This window comes from Thamnophis sirtalis, unplaced genomic scaffold (genome assembly GCF_051295495.1).
Source record: "Thamnophis sirtalis isolate CommonGarterSnake01/CBP01778 unplaced genomic scaffold, rThaSir2_p1.2 scaffold_13, whole genome shotgun sequence".
Taxonomy (NCBI): Eukaryota; Metazoa; Chordata; class Lepidosauria; order Squamata; family Natricidae; genus Thamnophis; species Thamnophis sirtalis.
Window position 1 is genome coordinate 35,578,655 of NW_028261393.1, and position 21,935 is coordinate 35,600,589.

Consider the following 21,935-nt stretch of genomic DNA (forward strand, 5'->3'; position numbering starts at 1 on the left):
TTTGATTTGATTTCACAATACAATGTTTGTGAACAGAATTAAATATAAATCCCAAAGGTGCTTTTTCAGGAGCAGATGAACGTTCTTGGCTTTTTTTTCCTTTTGAAGATGTTTTGCTTCTCATCCCAGAAGCTTCTTCAGCTCTGATGGGATAGTGAGGAATGGAAGAATTTATATTCCATGCAGACAAGCTTGTCATTTGCATCCTTTTAGAAGGTCATTGAAGCACTTGGAGGTATATCTGTGTCCTCAGGGTCACCTGAGAATCTCTACAGACTTTTAGCTATACAATTTGAGATGAACAACCTTTGAATGGTGTAGGAATAGGAATGGATTTGCAGAGAAAAATTGCAGACCGCGGGAACCAGGAACATCACTCGGGTGATTCTGAGGGCACAGATAAAACTGCAAGTGCTTCAACACCCCTAAATCACTAAAACAGTGATGGCAAATCTTTTTGGTCAAAAAGGAAACCCGATGACCAGCTGTCCGGTGTGAATGCGCACGTCGGAAACCCGATGATCATCTGGCTAAGCTGGGGCAACAGTGCATGTGCCCACAGAGGGCTCTGTGTGACACCTGTGAACACGTTGCCATAAGTTCACCATCACAGCTCTAAAAGAATGCAAATGACCAGCTGAATGCAAGGAATATAAATCCTTCATTCCCCACTTTCCTGTCAGAGCTGAAGAAACTTCTTGGATAAGAAGTGAAACGTCTTCAAAGAAAAAACAAGAAAATCCAGACTGCCTCCTGAAAAAGCGCCTTTGGGACAACCATGATCTGGATGACGGAGCATCTTTACAAGTCAGATATAAAGGCTAAGGCCTAAAACAAGAATCCTGGCAAGTTCCTGGCATTCAAACAAGGCACATATCTGTAGCCAATTAGGATAGCGTGATTCTTGTCATGTTTCCTCTCTCATTTCTTATCCAGGCTACATGTGTTTCGTTGGTTTGGTTTGGTTTATTAGATTTATATGCCGCCCTTCTCCCAAGGACTCAGGGTGGCATACAACATTAAAAAAACCACATAATACAAAAGTTTAAAAAAAATTAAATAGAATATCTCAAACAAACTCAATTAGAATTGACAATAACATTTTTTTAAAAAATTTGAATTAAAATTAACAATGATCAATAATTAATTTGTTTTGTTCAGGCCAGGATGGCTTGCTGGAAAAGCTAACATTTTAGGGTGCGTCAGAAGGACCGGAGGTCGAGGATTATAAGAAGCTCTGGGGGCAGCTCATTCCAGAGGGAAGGCGCTCCCACAGAGAAGGCTCTCCCCTTGGGGGTCGTTAGCCGACACTGTTTGGCCGACGGCACCCTGAAGAGGTCAACTCTGTGGGATCGCACTGGACGGTGGGAGGCTACCAGTGGCAGTAGTGGTCTCGCAGGTACCCAGGGCCTAAGCCATGGAGCACTTTAAAGGTCATAATTAGTACCTTGAATCACACCTGGAAGACAACCGGCAACCAGTGCAGGCCGCCTAAAAGGGGTGTAACATGGGAGCACCTAGGTGCCCCCATGATAAACCGCGCAGCCGCATTCTGGACCAGTTGAAGCCTCCGGTTGCTCTTCAAGGGCAGCCCCGGCAGCCCCATGTAGAGGGCGTTACAGTATTCCAGGCGAGAAAGGACGAGGGCATGAGTGACTGTGCATAGAGCATCCCGATCCAGGAAGGGGCACAACTGACGTACCAGGCGAACCTGGTAAAAGGCCCCCCTGGTCATGGCCGTCAGGTGTTCTTCTAAACTAAGCCGCGTATCCAGGAGGACGCCCAGATTGCAGGCCCTCTCTAAGGGGGCTAAAATTTCCCCCCCTATCATCAAAGATGGAATAAGATGCACAAATCGGGATGATGGAAAGAACAGCCACTCAGTCTTGGAGGGATTGAGCTTGAGCCTCTTCCTCCCCATCCAGATCCACACAGCCTCCAGGCATCGGGACATCACGTTGAGGGCATCGTTTGCGTGGTTTGGGATAGAAATGAAAAGTTGGGTACCATCAGCATATTGATGATACCGTACCCCAAAACCACAGATTATCTCACCCAGTGGTTTCATACATATGTTGAACAGGAGGGGTGAGAGAACCGACCCCTGGGGCACCCCACAAGTGACGCGCCTCGGGGTCGATCCCTGCCCTCCAGTCAACACAAACTGCGACCGATCCAACAGGTAGGAGGAGAACCACCATAAAACGGTGCCCCCCCCACTCCCAACCCCCCCCGAGTCGTCGCAGTAGGATACCATGGTCGATGCTATCAAAAGCCGCTGAGAGGTCTAATAGGACCAGGACAGAGGAGCAGCCCCTGTCCCGGGCCCACCAGAGATCATCAACCAACGTGACCAATGCCGTCTCTGTGCTGTATCTGGGCCTGAAACCCGACTGAAACAGATCCAGGTAGACAGCTTCATCCAGGGACTGGGGAAGCTGACGTGCTACCGCATTCTCAACAACCTTCGCTACAAAGCGAAGGTTGGAGACTGGACGATAATTGGCTAAAGAAGCTGTGTCCAGGAAAGGCTTCTTAAGGAGGGGCCTCACCACCGCCTCCTTCAAGGCAGTGGGGAAGAACCCCTCTCTCAATGAAGCATTGGTAATCGCCTGGAGCCAGCCTCGTGTCACCTCCCGGGAAGCTGAGACTAACCAAGAGGGACACGGGTCCAGCACACAAGTGGCAGCACTGAGTCTCCCCATAGTCCTGTCCATGCCCTCGGGGGTCACAGAGTCAAACTCTTCCCAGATGGTCTCCACAAGATTCATCCCCGTTGACTCACCCGAATCTACCCAGTCAGAGTCCAAGCCTGTCCGGATCTGAGCAATTTTATCCTGCAGATACTGAACAAATTCTTCAGCCCTACCCTGCAAGGGGTCTTTTCCAGCTCCTTGGTTAAGTAAGGAGCGGGTCACCCTAAACAGGGCGGCTGGGCAGTTATCTGTGGATGCAATAAGAGCAGAAAAATGTTGCCGTTTTGCTGCTTTTATCGCCACTAAGGATTTAGAATTTAGTATGAATTCTTACTAGTGTTCGCTCAGATTCGGACCGGCTGGCCCTCCAACCACTCTGTAGGCATCTTTTCCGGCGTTTCATCTCCCGGAGCTCCTCGGTAAACCAGGGAGCTACCCAGGATCGACACTGGGTCAGAGGCCGCAAAGGCACAACACGATCCAAAGCCCCAGTGGCCGCCCTATCCTAGGCTTCCACTAGGGCTTCGGTCGAGTTGTGAGCAAGGGATTCAGAAAAAGTCCCAAGCTCCATCAGGAACCTTTTAGGGTCCATCAGGCGCCTGGGGCGGAACCATCTAGTCGGTTCCACCTCCCTGCGGTGAGGGGAGTATAGAAGTCAAGCCTGATGAGGAAATGATCTGACCATGACAAGGGTTGGATAGAAATATCCCCTAAATCTAGATCATTCATCCACTGCCCAGAGACAAAAATCAGGTTGAGCGTGTGTCCACCATTATGGGTGGGGTCTTGAATTAACTGAGTTAGGTCCATAGCCATCATGGAAGCCATGAACTCCCGAGCTGACTCGGATGTCTCGCCAATGGAAGGCAGATTGAAATCCCCCAGGATCATAAGCCTGGGGAAATCAACCGCCAATCCAGCTAACATATTTAGCAGCTCCGGCAGGGCCAATGAAACGTAGCAGGGAGACAGGTACGTAACAAAAAGGCCCACCTGAACTCCAAGGCCCCATTTCACAAAAAGGGACTCACACCTGCCTATCTGAGGCACAGTGACCTCCTGACGTCTGAGATTTTCCCTAATAACCCCCCCACCCCCCCACCTCTGCCCTGGGCTCTCGGCTGGTGAAACGCCCAGAAGCCTGGTGGACGTAATTCATTAAGGGGAACACCCCCCTCATGGCCCAACCAGGTCTCTGTAATGCACGCCAGGTCCGCTCTACCCTCTTGTATGAGGTCGTAAATGAGGGGAGCTTTATGTACCACGGACCTGGCGTTAAGCATCACCAGCCAGAGACCAGGGTCCTGTAATTCCGAGCACCCAGGGGTGTGAGAAGGGTGATGAGGGTCGGAATGCGCGATCGCTCTTAAACAGTGGACCCGCGTCCCCTGAACATAATTTGGCCCTCGGCCCCCACCATATCTGCCTCCCACAAACAGTAGAGGTGGTGAACCACCCCAATGGAATGGCTTAATGTCTCCCCCGGAATCCCAACCCTTGCCAGCACTCCCGACCCGCGCCCGTTAATTAGCTCTGGCCTGTGCCCTGGCAGACTCCCCCCCAAGCCTGTCTGAGCAATCCGTATCAACCCCCTGCCCCCCCCTTAAAATTTGATTTAAAAACCCCTGTAAAAAAACCCTAAGAAGTCTCTTCTTCGCATGCCACCTCTCGGGATCCCAAGATCCGTCATTAAGGAAGCGTCTTGATAGGCAAGAAGGCCATCCCCGGGAAAGGGGGAGTTCCTGAAGGGAATAAAGTTCTGTTGCAGTATAGCATAGAGGAGAGTGTGGCATCAACCAAACAGGATGACATCACGGGGAGATGGAACGAGGAGATGACATGTCCACGGGGGGGGGGGAGCCAAAAGTGTTCAAGGGGGGTAGTGGGAAGCTGCTGCTGGGCACACCCACGCCGACTGCAGAGATCCCAAGCCGGGTGACTCACCGCCGCTGCTGAGCACACCCACGCCGGCTTCAGAGACCCCAGGCCGGGTGTTCCGACGACCACACCCACGCTGGCTGTGTTCAAGGGGGGTAGCGGGAAACTGCTGCTGAGCACATCCACGCCGGCTGCAGAGATCCCAAGCCGGGCGGCCCACTGTGTGTTTGTGAAGGTGGGATACGATGCACCTGTTTGCTCTTTTCCCAACAGGGATAAAACTCTCACACAAAGTGATATGATTGGCAACAGTGGGTCACAAATAGCTGCACAGATTTATGTTGCATGTGTAACATCAAATGACAGCTTCCAAACAGCCTTCACTCGTGTAAAAAGCCACAGCGAAATGTGGGCAATTAATCTTCCCAAGAACCACATGAGAAATTGGTATTATTGTGGAGGGCTGCCACCTCCCTCTCAACGTCCTGGGCCAGTCAAAAGGCCTGACAAGGCCCGCAGGCCGTAAAATGCCCAGGTGTGCCATAGAAAGTGACTCCATGTCTTTCTTAGAAGAACGACATGGCAAGAAAGATCAGCCAGAGAATATGCAGCTGCTGAAATCTTGTTATTCCCCAAATTTCTGTAGAGATTCTCAGGCATCCAGCTTGCGGGTTGTCCCAAAGATACTTTTTCAAAAGGCAACTAGACTTTGTTTTTCTTGAAGGTGTTTCGCTTCTCATCCAAGAAGCTTCTTCAGTTCTGACTGAATGGTGGAGGATGGAAGGAATTTATATTCCTTGCAGTCCTCTGGTCATTATCGCTCTCTCTGAGTTGTTGAGGCCACTTGGAGGCTTATCTGCTATTGCTATTTCCTAGTTTTCCATCAGAATTGATGTTTAGTCTCCAGTATCAGCAAGAAAAAGTCCAGCAAAGAATGGCATTACTATAAGCAAGAGCAATATGAGAGAACACGAATTTGGATGCAACTGGAGACAATGCCAGATTACAACTAGCCACTTAGTGGTTAATATTTCTCTTCTTTTGTTTTTCCACTGCCCGTCCTTTGTGATTCTTCCCTGCAAGCCCAAAGGTGCAGCCCTATGCTCATTTTCATTTAATGCCCCTCTCTAGGCTGGAGTGAATTCAAAAAGGATATGACCAATTTTGGAAGACAGTATTTGTTTAACAAATGGGGCAAATAATCATCACTATTAAAAGCTTGCTGATTTAGGCCAGAGGTAAAACTACCCCATGCTGGCTTAAAGGTTCCCAGAATAAAGGAATTGGAAAGCTCCAGTAAACATGTCCTAATGATGCTGTACAATGTTCCACGGAGACCTGGACAATTAAGCTAGTTCATAATACGGGCATCTCTATGGGCCTTATGCATTCTACCCTTCGCATCTAAACCATAAAAGCACGACTTCACTGAAGCCAGTCGAGATCTGCAGCATTATATCCCACCATTCCTTGACACAGTGGATTCCTCTTAAAAGATCAGCGAGTTTCAATTTCCTGACTTTATATGGACCTTGACTTGGTATCCATGACCGCATGTCACATTAAGCATGTTTGGCTTAGGAAAATTTGTATTTGTATTTTATTGGTCTTGTATGCCGCCCACTCCCGAAGGACTCCGGGCGGCTTACAATAAACAAGGGAAGGGGATAAATAGACAAATAGACAAAACAACAATTTAAAATACACAACATTCATAGTTACCGTGGGCCTGGCTATTTCAACAGCCCCCCAGCCTGCCGGAGCAGCCAAATCTTAGTGGCTTTGCGGAAGGCCGGGAGAGTAGTAAGGGTCCGGATCTCCACGGGGAGCTCGTTTCAGAGGGCTGGAGCTGCAACAGAGAAGGCTCTCCCCTGGGGAATCACCAGCCGACATTGGCTGGCAGATGGGATCCGGAGGAGGCCTAGTCTGTGTGATCTGATCGGTCTATGGGAGGTAATTGGCAAGAGGCAGTCTCTCAGGTACCCAGGTCCAATGCCATGTAGGGCTTTATAAGTAACGACTAGCACCTTGAAGCGAGTCCGGAGATTAATGGGTAGCCAGTGCAGCTCGCGGAGGATAGGTGTAACGTGGGTGTACCTGGGTGCACCCACGATCGCTCGCACGGCTGCATTCTGGACTAGCTGAAGTCTTCGAACACCTGTCCGAGAGGTAGAAGGAGAACCACCAGAGGACGGTGCCTCCCACTCCCACCTCTCGCAACCGTCGCAGAAGGATACCATGGTCGATGGTATCGAAGGCCGCTGAGAGGTCAAGGAGCACAAGGATAGAGGGTTGACCCCTATCCCTGGCTCGCCAGAGATCATCGATCAGCACGACCAAAGCAGTTTCCGTGCTGTAACCAGGCCTGAAACCCGACTGAAAGGGATCCAGATAATCAGTTTCATCCAAGGACCGTCGAAGTTGAGAGGCCACCACTTTCTCAACAACCTTCCCTACAAAGGGCAGGTTGGAGACTGGACGGTAGTTGCTCAAAATGGCTGGGTCCAGAGATGGTTTCTTCAGGAGGGGTCTCACCACCGCATCCTTTAGGAGGAGCGGGAAAATTCCCTCCCGGAGAGAGGTGTTAACTATCATCCGGATCCAGCCGCATGTCACCTCCCTGCTGGTCGAGACCAGCCAGGAGGGGAACGGGTCCAGTATACAAGTGGAGGCACTCACCGCTCCCATGGCCTTGTCCACTTCCTCAGGAGAGACAAGTTGAAACTCGATCCATGAAATACGCTCAAGACCTTCCCCCGGTACCTCGGCTGGTACCGTGCAATTGGAGTCCAGCTCTGTCCGAATCCGAGCGACTTTATCCGTTAAATACTGAACAAATTCCTCAGCTCTACCTTGTAAAGGGTCATCCGCATCCCTCCCTTTCAAGAGGGAGCGGGTTATTCTAAACAAGGTGGCTGGGCGCGATTCAGCGGATGCAATAAGGGCGGCAAAATGCGCACATTTCGCCGCCCATATTGCCACGAGATAGGCTCTGATAAAGGCTCTCATCAGTGCTCGGTCTGACTCAGATTTATTGGCCCTCCAGCGGCGCTCTAGGCGTCTCTTTTGGTGCTTCATCTCCCACAGTTCCTCGGTGAACCAAGGGGGCCTCCTGGATCCGCTGCCTCAGAGAGGTCGCAAAGGCGCAATCCGGTTTAGAGCACCCGCCGCCGCTGTATTCCAGGCAGCGACTAAGGATTCCACCGGATTGTGGACAAGAGTGTCAGGTATTTCTCCAAGTACTGTCTGAAATCCCATAGGGGCCATCAGGCGCCTGGGGCGGAACCACCTAATCGGTTCCACCTCCCTACAGTGGGGGATTGGTTTCTGAAAGTCAAGCCTCAGTAGGAAGTGATCAGACCATGACAAGGGCAAGGTCTTAATGCCCTTCAACTCTAGATCACGTCTCCACTGCTCCGAGAGGAATACGAGGTCAAGCGTGTGACCCGCTGAATGAGTCGAACCCCGAATTACTTGGGTCAAGTCCATGGCTGTCATGGAAGCCATGAACTCCTGCGCCCCGTCAGAGCGTTCATCAAGTGTAGGCAGGTTGAAATCCCCCACACCATAAGCCTGGGGAACTCAACCGCCAACTCGGCTACTGACTCGAGGAGCGAGGGGAGGGCTGTTGCAACGCTGTTGGGAGGTAGGTACGTTAGCAACAAACCCACTTGACCTCCAAGGTCCAACTTCATCAACAGGGACTCACACCCGAAAAGCTCTGGAGCAGGGATCCTACGAGGAACTAAAGACCTTCGGACGATGACAGCCACTCCCCCACCCCTTTCCTGGGGTCGCGGCTGATGAAGCACCTGAAATCCTTCTGCGCACATTTCAGTGAGGGGGACTCCTCCCTCCGGGCCCAGCCAGGTTTCAGTAATACATGCCAGGTCTGCCCCCTCGTCTAAAATTAGGTCCCGGACGAGGGGAGCTTTGTAAACCACAGACCTGGCATTTAGCAACAACAGCCTGAGACCAGGGCCCTGACAGTTCTCGCCATATGGCCCTGGAGTGGAACTAGCAGGGCCGGAAGGAGGGATCTCTGTGACGTAGCGAACCCTCCTTCCCCGGTAATGGCTAGTCCTAAAGTTCCCGTCGTACCTGCCTCTCCCCATAGTGACCGTAATGCTCCGGCCCACCCCCGCACCCATAGACCCCATATCCCCTCCTACGGCCTCCGCTCCATCCGGCAGACAATTTATGTCACTCATTCTGGGACAGGAGGTAGGCCTGGGCCCCCTACCACTTCTGTAATAGCACTCAGTGGAGGAGGCACCAGGCTGTACTCTCAATCCTCTCATACATACACAGCCACTCACCCATGCATTCCCCACGTAAGTCAATTAAAACACAAAAAATACAGCAATAATGAAGTTAAAAAGTGAGTACAGACATCAACCAGGCACACCATTCACACCACATTCCTAAAATTTGCGGAGCACTGCACAAGTGTGATTTAAAATAGTCAATGGTGCGGGGAGGGAAGGGAGAGCTGTTCCGCCCCTCTCCCTTTCTCCAGGTCCCGAAAAAGGCACCCAAGGCCGAAGGTCCTAAGTCCGTATATAGGGAACAAGCTGCAGTCGTTACCGGTATAACATAGATTTTTCATGTTCACTGCAGCGATGGTATTTCTTGAAAAGACGAAGTGAGAAAGAATATAAAGAAGAAGTCGAAGAGGCTCCAACTGGGGCCAGGGATGGCAGTCACTGGGAAAGATGTTCAGCCAGTCTCTGAGTGCCCCGCCTATCCGAGATTTGAAGCGCCAGAAATAAGGTGGACTAAGTGGTGGCGCTATCTGAGGCAGCAGGCTTGGGACAGCTTCGGGTGGCGGTGGGCTTAATAGATGAAAATAAAAATGCACTCCAAAAGCCGTGTTTGAAAAGAACCAAGTGTCAGTTAATAAGAGGCCCCATAGCGGCGACGGCAGAGTGCAGGAGAATTTGCGCCGAAGGAAGAGGCCAAGTTGAAGGGAAGGGGGGGGGTGTCCAAAAGAGCCGCAGTGGCGGCAGGTGAAACCAGCCACCCACTCTCGCCCAGTATAGTCCCAGACTGACCACCTTCTCCGGGGGGTGATGGACAGCCCGACGTAGGCCCAAAGGCTCCTCACAGTCAGAAAAGTGCCATTGAAAATGCCGAAAACGCTGGGAACGCTGAAAACACTGCCCAGAGGCACCGCCATCAGCGCAACGCTGCCATCGCTGCCACCGGCCGGCACAGAAGCAGACAAGAGCAACAGCACTTAGTGGAAGCCACCCGAGAATTTGCATCGAAGGGAGAGGCTGAGCCGAAGGGAGAGGGGGAGGGGGGAGTGTCCAGAAAAGCCGTAATGGCGGCAGATGAAAGCAGTCACCCCTTCTCACCCCGTATAGTCCCCGACTGATTGCCTTCTCCGTGGGGCGCTGGATAGCCCGACGTAAATCCCGAGGCTTCTCACGATCGATAAGCTGCCATTGCAGCTGCCCTTGAAGCCGCCGGAAATGTTGGAAACGCTGAAGGCACTGCCCGGAGGCGCCGCCGTCAGCATTGCATTGCCATCGCCACCGCCGACCAGCACAGAGACAATCGAGAGCCACAGCACCAAGTGGGAGCCTCCCGAAAGTGGCGACCCCCCAGGTAACTTGTCTCTTCGGGTCCCCTGGAGCTCGCTCTTCTATAGGAACCTCTCCTCGCCCAGTTATCAGGTCTAAATCCATGGGTTTTCAGGTTCTTTTCGTGACTCCCGTCTCTCATGACAGTACCATGTTTTGTTTTGCTCAACAAATCAGAATTTGAAACAGTGATTTGTCACAGTCTTATTAATGCTTCATATCATGCCCAAATCATGGTTTATTGACAATTTTGTTGTTCTCTTAGAATTTGCTTACCAAGAAACTATGGATGGAGGAACAAGTGTTGAAAATTGAAACTGCAAGACAACGGTTCCCAAACGTTTGGGCACCAGGGACCGGTTTTGGTTGCTGCCGTGGACGGGAAATCAGTATTATTCCATATGTATTGCTTACGTTACATCTTCCAATTTAATGTGCCTGAAAACTGGATTAAACCCCTTGCAGCTACCTTGGGGCGGAGTGAAATGCCAGGTCTCAGCAAGTTAATTTACTGCTGACTCCTCTGAGACATTTGATGGGAAGACGGTACAGGCAGTCCTCAAGTTACAATAGTTCATTTAATGACTGTTTGAAGTAAAAACAGTCCTGAAAAGTGACTTATGACTGTTTTTCACACTGTTGTGAAATATGCGGGTCAGACCCCATGGTCATTTGTTCAAAATTCAGACACTCGGCAACTGGTTCATATTTATGAATTTGGCTGTGTCCCTGGGTCACGCGATGCCCTTTGGTGACCTTCGGAGAAGCAAAATCTATTGATTCACTTAATAACCATGTTACTAACTTAACAACTGAAGTGATTCACTTAGCAATTGTGGCAAGAAAAGTGATAAAATGGGGCAAAACCCAATTAACAAATGTCTCAACTTAGCAGAACAAAACCTTTGGGCTTGGGTCGGTTTTGGTTGTAAGTAAAGGACTACCTGCATTCAAATTGCTCCTCAAAATAGAAGTAAAATTTAATAGAGTTCTATCACATTCTTGTCCAAAAACTGAAACATGTCTACTTTTGCATTTTTTTAATACAAAAGTCAATTTTCATACCATCATTTAATAATGTATTACAAAAACAGTATGCCAAATGATTGACAGTCCAACAGGCCATATTTTATAAGCAACATTGTCTTGCTGCTTTTTCTTTTGCAACACCTTAACTAAAGGTATCTCACTATGTTCCTTGTTATAAATATATCCCACAATCTTGGAAGGGTTGCAACTTTGACAAGACCCAGGTTTGTTCCTTTAGAAAAGTTTAATACAAGCCCACTAACTCAGTATAGAGATGGCGTGACATTTAATTTAATTTTCCTCCAACTCTGAGTCAGCAGAAGTAGGAAGAGTGATTTGTTTCTGTAAAGACAGTCATGTCATATTCCCGGCTCCACAGGAATGGAGGGAGGCTGGTGTGTGCCCAAAAATGTGTGACCATAGGCTTGGGAAACCAGGCAGTGCAAAATTTAACATTGTACCATGCATCAACTAATGGGTGGGACTAGACACTGTTGCCTGGAGATAGGCGGAGGGCCTATGTAATTTTAAGGCAGTTTTAAGCATTTAAGCAGCAGCTTCAATCCAGATTTCCCCAGCCATTCTTTCCTGCCACAGGTAAACAGCTATTGGGAAACTAATAGGATGGGGATTGGGGACTGAAGTGTATCCTTCTAAACTTATAGAAGCTGCCTTCCTGCAAATATTTCATTCGGAAGTTGGATGTGCCAGGAAAGCGAAGAACAATGAATGCTAAACTGAAAAATATTAATTCATGTCAGAGCTGGAGTTTAAAGAAGCAAGGTCTAAAACCTAAGAAGTGAGTTACTGATATATTTAAAAATAGTTTGATATTGCCTTTCACGGCATTTTTTCAATGACAACCATGAAATAATAACTATCTAAAAAGCACAACTGACTTAAGCAGCTGAATAGTATATGGCATCCCTTTTTTTCATCCACCGCCACAATAGAAGAATCCTGTGTTTCTTATATATTAATTTGCGCTGCTTGTCAGCTGCCCCAGAGGCCTGTTGTCAGAAAGATAGGAACATTTTAAATAAATAAAACAGACGCTGTCCCCCGCTAAGATATAATCAAGGAGGAGAGCGGAAGAAAAGAGGCATGAGAATGTGTAATGGAAAAGTCAGTCCTCTCTGTGATTTTTCACACTGGTCAAAGCCATCAAAAAGCTTTAAATTGACACCTTTCTCCCCAGGATGCAGTCATTTCCAATCACAGGCAGATAAGCTGGTGGCTTCATTCTTCTGTCAAAACTAATTTTCTGAACAATTTATGCAAATAGGGATTTGCTTCCAATCAACCTGCTTCAGAGAACCCAAGGCAAACTTAAGAGAAATCGACAGAAGGATCCCCCCCTCTCTTGCTTCCTCGTAGGCAAACACACCAGCAACTGTGTAGACATTTCTTTCTCGAGTGCAGAAAACCCAGGATGGATTAAGGGGTGATATTTACCGCATTCTTCGGGTCTGAATGGAGGCCTCCCCCAGCTTGTCCATGCCAACAGGTCCTTCTGTCTATCTGGGACCATCCCTGAAGATGCTGGGAAAAGAACACAGCAGAGAAGGATGTCAGTGGTTGTGCAATCACAATAAAATCCTTTACAGGTAGTCCTAAAACGTACGATCACAACTGAGCCCAAAATTTATGTGGCTAACTGAAACATTGATTCAGTGAGTTTTGCCCCATTTTACGACCTTTATTGCCACTGTTGTTAAGTGAATCATTACAATTGTTATGTTAGCAACACAGTTGTTAAATGAATCTGGCTTCCCCACTGACTTTGATGGACAGAAGCTTGCAAAAAATGATCACATGACACACACACCACCCCAGGACACAGCAACAGTCATAAGTATGAGCCAGATGCCAAGTATCTGAATTCTGATTATGTGACCATGGGGATGTTGCAATGGCATCAGTGCTGCTGTAACTTTGAATGGTCACTAAATGAACTGTTGTAAGTCAAGACCTGTACAGTCCAATACAGAGGCTGAGGAGGGACTAGTGAATAAAACTTTAGGAAAATAATGGGAAACTGAGTCACTAGAATCCAGAAGCAGCTCATTTGTGAGTGCTCTCTATATAAATTACTTCTCTCAGGAATCCTTGCAGGAGGATTCTGCATGAAGCCTGACTGGAGACTCTTTGGGATAGTGAATGAATATCTCTTTATATTCAGAGAGATGCTTAGAAAGCTGGCTGGGGAATTCTGGGAGTTGAAGTCCGCCAAGCTTAAAGTTCCCAAGGTTGGAGACGCCTGTGCTAGAGTACATCTATTACTAGTGTGATAAAAGACGTAATAAAAAAGTAAAAATCTCTAAATACAGGATGACTCAGATCCTAAAATGCTTCCTCCTTCAACAAGAGCAGAACTCCTCCAGAAGATAAGAAATACTTTGGATCGTATACAGTCCTTGACTTACAACAGTTCATTTAGTGACTATTCAAAGTTACAATAGCACTGAAAAAAATAACCTATGACCATTTTTCACACTGACGGCCACTGAAGCATTCCAGTGATCATGTGATCCAAATGTGAATGCCTGGCAACTAGTTCATATCTATGATGGTTGAAGTGTCCTGGAGTCACGTGATCGTCCTTTGCGACCTTCTGAGAAGCAAAGGCAATGGAGAAGCCAGATTCCCTTAAAATCACGCGATTAATTCGATAGATGCAGGGATTCACTTAACAATTGTGGCAAGAAGGGTCATAAAATCGGGCAAAATTAACTTAACACCTGTCTCACCTAGCAAGATAAGACTTTGGGCTCAATTGTAGTTGTAAGTCAAGGACTACCTGTGTGGGGAGCACTGGACTAGAACGACCGTTGACTTACCTGAACGGTCCTTCTATGTGCGCTGCGAGGGGAATCCAAGCATGGGTTAACTTTGTCCATTAGCCTAGAGACTGAGTTACGTAATTACAGCGACGTGGAGTCACTAGAGGCAGGGGAGGCGGGGCCTCACCAGTCTCCTGAGGAAAAGGAAACTATTTTTAAAATAATTAAAACGGCCAAGGTAGTTGCTCCCAGACTCTAAGTCACAGTGACTCTGAGTCTCCTTAGTGCAGTTAGTAGGAGGTGGCTAGAGAACTATGGACCTCCTTTGCATAAGGAATTTTTCGCCTTTTAAGAGTTACCAAGGGTTAAAAAGCAAAAAATTCTGTATGCAAATGAGGCACATGATTCTCCTGCCTCCTCCTGCAGAGGGCACTTTGTTTAGAGCCTATTTGAAAACATTTAAGCAGAGTCATCCATGTGGCAACTAGCCTAGCCTGCCTGGCTAGACCAAATCTAGCATTTTTGATGCAGCTGGTATGTGGGTCAGAGGGAGGGGGCAGGGGGGAGGAATTCAATTTATTGTTAATGTAAGCAATTGTAATTTGTTTTTATTGTGTGTGGTTTTTTTTTTACCCGCCTCTACTGGCGCGCGGGCTGGCACATCTATTTTTATTTTTCATTTTTTATTTTTCATTTTTTAAAATTTTTTTAAAGCCATGCCGTCTTGGCGCACCATAGAGCAAAACATGTCCTGGTTTGTGGCCGGATGGCATGCACTTTAAAGTGCAAGCGTGCCGCCCGGCCACAAACCAGGACATGTTTCGCTGAATGGCCGGCCGGCCTGGAAGGCATACTGGCACTTTAGAGCTCAGCACCATTCAACAAAACATGTTTCGCTGAATGGCGGCTGAGCCCTGCCTGCTGGCACTCTAAAGTGCCGGCATGCCTTTAAAGTGCCAGCTTGCCATCCGGCCCGGATGGCAAGTCGGCACTTTAAAGGCATGCCGGCACTTTAGAGCTCGGCCGCCATTCAACGAAACATGTTTTGCTGAATGGCGGCTGAGCCCTGCCTGCCGGCACTCTAAAGTGCTGGCATGCCTTTAAAGTGCCGGCTTGCCTTCCGGCCCAGCCGGTGCAGATGGCAAGCCAGCACTTTAAAGGCATGCCGGCACTTTAGAGCTCGGCTGCCATTCAGCAAAACATATTTCACTGAATGGCGGCTGAGCCCTGCCTGCCGGCACTCTAAAGTACCGGCATGCCTTTAAAGTGCCGGCTTGCCTTCCAGGCCGGCCAGCACAGAAGGCAAGCCGGCACTTTAAAGGCATGCCGGCACTTTAGAGCTCAGCCGCCATTCAGCGAAACATGTTTCGCTGAATGGCGGCCGAGCCCTGCCGGCACTCTAAAACGCTGATTGTATTCCTCCTGTGCTAGAGTCCCCAAACAGTAGCAGACACTGCGGGAGCGATTGTGGGGAGGCTGCGAGGTCTGGGTGACCCTCGCTCCCCAACTTCTTCCCCGGCGATCCCGAAGGCGCTCTGCACGCACTCAGGAGCCCGTAGCCTCCGCCCATCGGCGGCTCGGCGCTCCTCTGGCCGGCGTGGCTCAATCGGCGTTCGTTCGGCGCTGCCTCGGCGGCTGCACGTAGACACAGCAGCCAAGGCGGCGGGCATGGAGGGAGGCGGCGGTGGTCCCCCGGCCCTGGCGGCAGGTGAGCGCTCCCCCCGGGAGAGTGGGGGGCTTCAGGGCCGGGGGGAGGGGAGGGGCGCCCAGGGGGGTGGGGCGGGGACTTGTGGAGGGACATGGAGGGAGGTCCTGGGTGGACGGAGGGGGGACAGGAGGTCCTGCCAAGGGTGGTTATAGATCAGTGACATGCAGTGAGCTTCATGGCCGGTGAGGGTCCCACTCTATGGCAAACGTGGCGCCGGGGCTTTGGCGGGGCTTTTGTGCTTGCCTCACCGGCCATGAAGCTCACCGGAAGTCACTGCGTAATTATTGACCACGCCTCCCCTGGCTGGGATGGCTCAGTTTTGTACAAAGACACAGCCAACCCAGGAGAAGCAAAGAATCTTCAGCTGATGACAGGTAGTAGGTAAGTACACAGTGAGTGTGTGTGTGTGTGTAAGAGTAGTTAGAGCAGTGCCCGGACCAGCCGAAGCTGAGGGCGGGTTCGGATTCCCCTCGCAGCACACATAGAAGGACAGTTCAGGTAAGTCAACAGTCGCTCTCCTGTGCACTGCTTGGGGAATCCAAGCATGGGACATGCCAAAGCAATAAGTCTTAAGGGCGGGACGCCACTTGGTCAGGGGCCGTCGATGATGCTACAACCCTCTGCAGGACATGTCGCCCAAAGGAGGCTTCAGCCGAGGCATACACGTCCACCTTGTAATGACGTATGAAAGGTGACAGAGATGCCCAGGTCGCCACCTACAAATGTCTTCTACTGAAGCTTGTGTCGCCCATGTTGCCGTGGTAGCAGCACTATTTGTATGGGGGGTGATGGGCCTGGGTGCTGGCCGAGAATGGGAGTCAGAAGCGAGGGCAATGCACGCCTTTAAACAGCGTCCAATTGTGTTAGATGACACCTTCTGACCCATGGACGTTGGCTGGAAGGACACGAAAAGTGCCTCCAACCTGCGAAAGAATGATGTGCGTTTCACATAACGACGGAGCACCCTGCGAACGTCAAGATGGTGCTATTTTCGCTCCTAAAGGTGCGATGGGTTGGGGCAGAAGTCTGGTACAATGAGTTCCTGTGCTCTGTGAAAGACCATTGGCTTACCTGAATGGTCATTCTCGAGGCGCTGCGGAGTGTCCAAGCTCGGGTTAACTTCAGCTTGCTGCCCAAGGAACTGAGTTTGAAACTTTGTTGTAGCTCCGCCTCCTGGTTGCTCCAGAGGCTCAGTTTTAAAAAATGAAGGAGATCAATAGTCCATGACTGAACTAGTCCAAGTCCAAGTCCAAGACACGAAGGTGCTAAGAACACACCTCACGGCCCCACCTTAAGGGTGGGTTTGGACACTCCGCAGCGCCTCGAGAACGACCATTCAGGTAAGCCAATGGTCTTTCTCCTAGGCGCTGCTTGGAGTGTCCAAGCTCAGGACATGCCAAAGCTATGTCGAAGTTGGGAGGGAAGAAGAAATGTCCGGAGACGCGGTGCTTGCCACGACCCTCTGTAGAACTCTCCTCCCAAAGGACGCCTCAGTGGAGGAGAAAGTGTCCAGTCTATAGTTGCGTATAAATGGAGACAGACCAGACCACGTTGCAGCACGGCAGATTTCTTCAATTGGCGCTTGCGTAGCCCAGGCGGCCGAAGTCGCAGCGCTCCTCGTAGAGTGTGCTGTTATGCGCGAGGGAACCGGTCTGGCCTGAATCTCGTAAGACAACTTGATGCACGCTCTGAGCCAGTGTCCGATGGTAGAGGACGTGACTTTCTTCCCCATGGAGGCCGGCTGGAATGACACAAATAAGGCCTCCGATTTACAGAAAGGAGCCGTTTGCTTGATGTAAATACGCACCGCCCTCCGTATGTCCAATTTGTGCTTGGGACGAGGGCAAAAGTAAGGGAGTATCACTTCCTGCGCTCTGTGGAAGATGGTGTTAATCTTTGGGACAAAGGCAGGGTCCAGTCTCAATATGACTCTGTCGGAGTGGAAAATGCAAAGGTCGCCTCTGACAGAGAAGGTGGCCAACTCCGAAATTCTGCGGGCGGAGGTGATGGCAATGAGGAAGGCGGTCTTTAGCGTAAGGTGGCGTAGGCCCACCGTCCGCAACGGTTCAAAAGGAGATGCGGTCAATGCCTGCAGAACAACAGTCAAGTCCCAGGTAGGGTACCTGTGAATGGTGGGCGGGCAAAGGTTGGACGCCCCCTTCAGGAACCCCTTTCCCTGAGGATGTCGTGAAATCGGTAGCTGAGAGTCAGAAGGCAGGATGGTGTTCAGGGCGGCCACCTGTCTACAGAGAGTGTTTGGTGCCAGCCCTTTCTCCAAACCGTCCTGAAGAAATTCCAGGACTTACGGAATGGTCGCGGAGGATGCCACAAGGTGATGGTTGAAGCACCAACTGGAGAAGGCCGTCTACGTAGCCTCGTAGATTCTGACGGTGGATGGTCGTCTGGAGGCCTGGATCGTGTGAATGACTCTGTCGGAGAAGCAATGAAGCCTCAGGAGGTCCCCCTCAAGTGCCAGACGGCCAACTGCAGCCACTGGGGCTCCGGATGTTGGACGACCCCCTGGCTGAGGGAGATTTGCTCCTGAGGTATGCGCCACGGCCGGGACACCGACAGACTGACCAGGTCGGCAAACCAAGTCCTCCTCGGCCAGTGAGGGGCGACTAGGAGCACCTCCACAGCTTCCTCCAGAATCTTCCGAATGACATGTGGTATCAGAGGGAGCGGAGGGAAGGCGTACAGCCGACCCGGGGGCCAGCGGGATCTTAAAGCGTCCGTGCCCTCCGCCCCTGGGCAATGGAACCGGGTGAAGTACCTTGGAAGTTGGGCATTGGCCAGCGAGGCAAACAGGTCGACAACCAGGTGGCCGAACTTCTGAGACAGCTGGTAAAACAGTCTTGGGTGCAGACGCCATTCTGAGTTCTGGATGGTTGTTCTGCTGAGCCAGTCCGCTGTCACGTTGTCCACGCCGGAGATGTGGTCTGCTCGTATTGACGCCAGATGACGCTCCGCCCAGCGACCCAGAGTCTCTGCTTCCGACATCAGCGCCAGAGACCGCGTGCCGCCCTGGTGGTTGATGTAGGCTTTGGCGGCGATGTTGTCCGTCAGAATCAGTACATCGCGGCCTCTGACCTGGTCAAGGAAGTGGCGCAGGGCGAGTCTTGCGGCACGGAGCTCCAGCCAGTTGATGTTGTGGCCGAGCTCCGCCTGCGACCACCTGCCCTGCACCACCGCTGTTCCCAGATGAGCACCCCAGCCGAAGAGGCTGGCGTCTGTGGTGCTTATCAGCCTCTTTGGCTCCCTGAAGCATGTGCCTTTGAGGAGGGCTTCCGTCTGCCACCACCGGAGGGAACGGAGGACCTTCGGTGGGACCCGTACCCCCTGTTTGGAGTTGCTGGCCTTCTTCCTTTGGAGAGGGAGCAGGAACCATTGCAGTTCTCGCATGTGCAGCCGCGCCCAAGGGACCACCGCGATGCAAGACACCAGCTTCCCCATCAGTTGTGATAGAGAGAGGATCGAGGCTGACCCGGTCGAGCGGATGCTCCCAGATGCTGTCGACATGCTCTTGAGTGTGGAAGACTTGGCAGGTTTTGGAATCGATGATCGTTCCGAGGTGCTGGATCCTGCAGGTCGGGTTCAGATGGCTCTTGGTGAGGTTGACTGAGAACCCGTGAAGCTGCAGGGCCTTGATGGTGGTGGCCAGGTCTGCTTGGGCTTGCCCCCTGGACGACGAGTGGATAAGTATGTCGTCCAAGTAGCATTCCAATCTGACGGGCAGAGACCGGAGTCGTGCGGCTACAGCTGCCAGCAGCTTGGTGAAGGTCCGTGGGGCCGACGAGAGCCCGAAGGGAAGGGCCCTGTACTGGTAATGGTGATGGGCAAACTGGAACCTCAGGAACTGGCGGTGCGCCGGGTGGATCGGAACGTGCAGATACGCCTCCTTCAGGTCGATCGATGTCAGCAGATCGCCCGGTCTGACGCAGCCCAGGATGGTCTGGAGGGATTGCATCTTGAAGCGCTTGTACACCAGATGCTTGTTCAGCTTCTTGAGGTCCAGGATCACTCTCACCCCCCCTGATGACTTGGGGACCAGGAAGAGGATGGAATAAACCCCCCCGCCTTCTTGCCCTCTGGGGACCTCCTCTATGGCCGCTATCTCTAAAAGGTGTTGTATCTCCGCCCTCATCAGTGGTAACTTGTGGGCGGACGTGGGGATAGGGCAACGGAGGAAGGTTCTCGGAGGGAAGGACAGGAACTCAAGGGTCAGCCCATGGCGGACCGTGTTCCTGACCCAACTGTCCGTCGTCGTCTCCTCCCACTGGGCGGCATAGAGCTGGAGCCGGCCGCCTATGGGGGGAGCCCTGTGACGGTCACTTTGACTTTCTAAAGGGCCTGTTGGAATAGCCTCCCCGGAAGGGTTTACGGAAACCCTGCTGCTTCCCTCTGTTTCTAAAGGAGGGTCTATCCTGGGCGCGATCCTGTGAGGCGCTGTAGGCTCGACTAGGCCCGGCAGTGGAAGTGGAGGGCTCGCTATTCCGAAAGGAATTTTTGCGAAAGGGCTGACCTTTCCGTTCGTGCTTTTTTGTGACTGGAGGGAGCACCTTGCACTTATCCTTATTCTCGGTGAGGAATGGATCTAGGGCCTCTCCAAACAGCTTACCTCCCTTGAAGGGGGCGGAAGCCACCTTCCATTTTGCTTTAACGTCAGCCTGCCAGTGGCGGAGCCACAGCAGGCGCCTCGAGGTGACATTCGAGGCCAGCGCCCTGGATGAAATTTGGTGGCGGCCAGGGATGTGTCAGCAGAATACTCCACGGTGGCTATGATCTTGGTGATGTCCTGTTTAGTTCTGGAGTTGCCTGCCGGGAGGCCAGCCCGCAGTTTGCGGAGCCAGAAGAGGGCTGCCCTGCCAAAATAAGAGGAGCTGGCGGAAGCACGCATGGCCCAGGCAGTGGCCTGGTGCGTCTTAAGAGCCGCGGATTCCACCCTCTTGTCCTCTGCCTTGAGGCCTTCCAATAACTCGGCTGGAAGGGAAGTGGGGGATGTGAGAGCCATAATTGGATCGTCCACCTGAGGAACCTTGAGGAGCTCCTCCAGGGGAGCCTCCATGGTGAATAGCTTCCTCTCCATCCCACTGGGAGTGGCTAGAGTCACCGGCTGCACCCATTATCGCTGGATGATGTCCAAAAATAACTGGGGTGCCGGCACGAGGTCCAAAGGCGGAAGAACCTCATTAAAAAGGCGTGCGCCGGGGTCCTGGGGCCCTATGACTACACCCGTGACCAGATCAGATATAGGCTTTGCTGCGGGAGCTGGGAGACCCATCTGGGGGCCTGCAGCCCTGGCCTTCGTAAGGAGGGCCTTAAACATGGCCGGATTGAATAGGGCTGAGCGCGTGGCCTGTTCAGCGGCAGGTTCCTCATCCTCCGATAGGACCGGAACTTCTACCTCAGGCTCCTCCTGATCTGACATCTCACTAAGGCCCGTGGGGGCAGGAGAGGGTGCCCTAGCTTCAGAAGCCTTGGGGATCTTGGCCTGACTGGGGGCTGGCTTGTGCGCCACAGAGGGCAACTGGGCCGCCAGCTGTACCATGCCATCTGAGATCCCTTTGGATATGGCCCGAGCTACCACCTCCTCCATGGCCCTGGATAGGATGGACTAACTAGAGGTTGAACCGTTTTAAATCCAGAATGGCCCACCATCCGCCTGAGCTTTTAGGCACCAGGAAAAGAATAGAATAAAATCCTAGCCCTTCCTGTCCCTGGGGAACCCTTTCTATCACTTGAATGGAAATTAGATGTTCTATTTCCACTTCCATCAGGTGCCTCTTCACCTGGCATCTTGGCACTGGGCATCTGATGAACCGCCTCGGGGGGGGGGGATGGCGAGGAACTCTAGGGTGAGGCCTTGCCTCACCCTTTGAAGAGCCCACGCATCCAAAGTGGTTTCTGCCCATTGGGGAGCGAATAAGATGAGACGCCCTCCAATAGGTCCCACCCCATACGAGTCACCTGTATTTGCGGAAAGAGCGGTTGCCGTTTCCGCGAAATGGCCACCTGGCCTGCTGGCAGCCTCTGTCTCTTGATCCTGAACGATCCTGACCTCTATCAAGGTTCTGTTGGAACGGCCTGGTATAGGGGGGAACATAGGGGCTGTAGAGTACCCTGATTCCCCTGCCCAAAAGGGCTGCCTCCTATGATAGGGCTGTTGCCTCCTGTTGCCGCACCTAGCAGTCGAGGGCATTACCTTGCGTTTATCCCTATTTTCTATTAAAATGGGGTCTAAGGCTGCTCCAAA

General features: G+C 51.4%; 1 protein-coding gene across 2 annotated transcripts in view; it reads right to left on the reverse strand.

Moving 5' to 3' along the window:
• ABCB7 (ATP binding cassette subfamily B member 7) overlaps positions 1–21,935 on the reverse strand; it is a 110,798-nt gene that overhangs the window by 66,311 nt on the left and 22,552 nt on the right. For both annotated transcript variants that reach the window (XM_014068863.2, XM_014068862.2), the window contains exon 3: positions 12,647–12,733. In XM_014068863.2, coding sequence (XP_013924338.1) covers positions 12,647–12,733 — 87 coding nt within the window. The remainder of the gene's footprint in view (positions 1–12,646; positions 12,734–21,935) is intronic.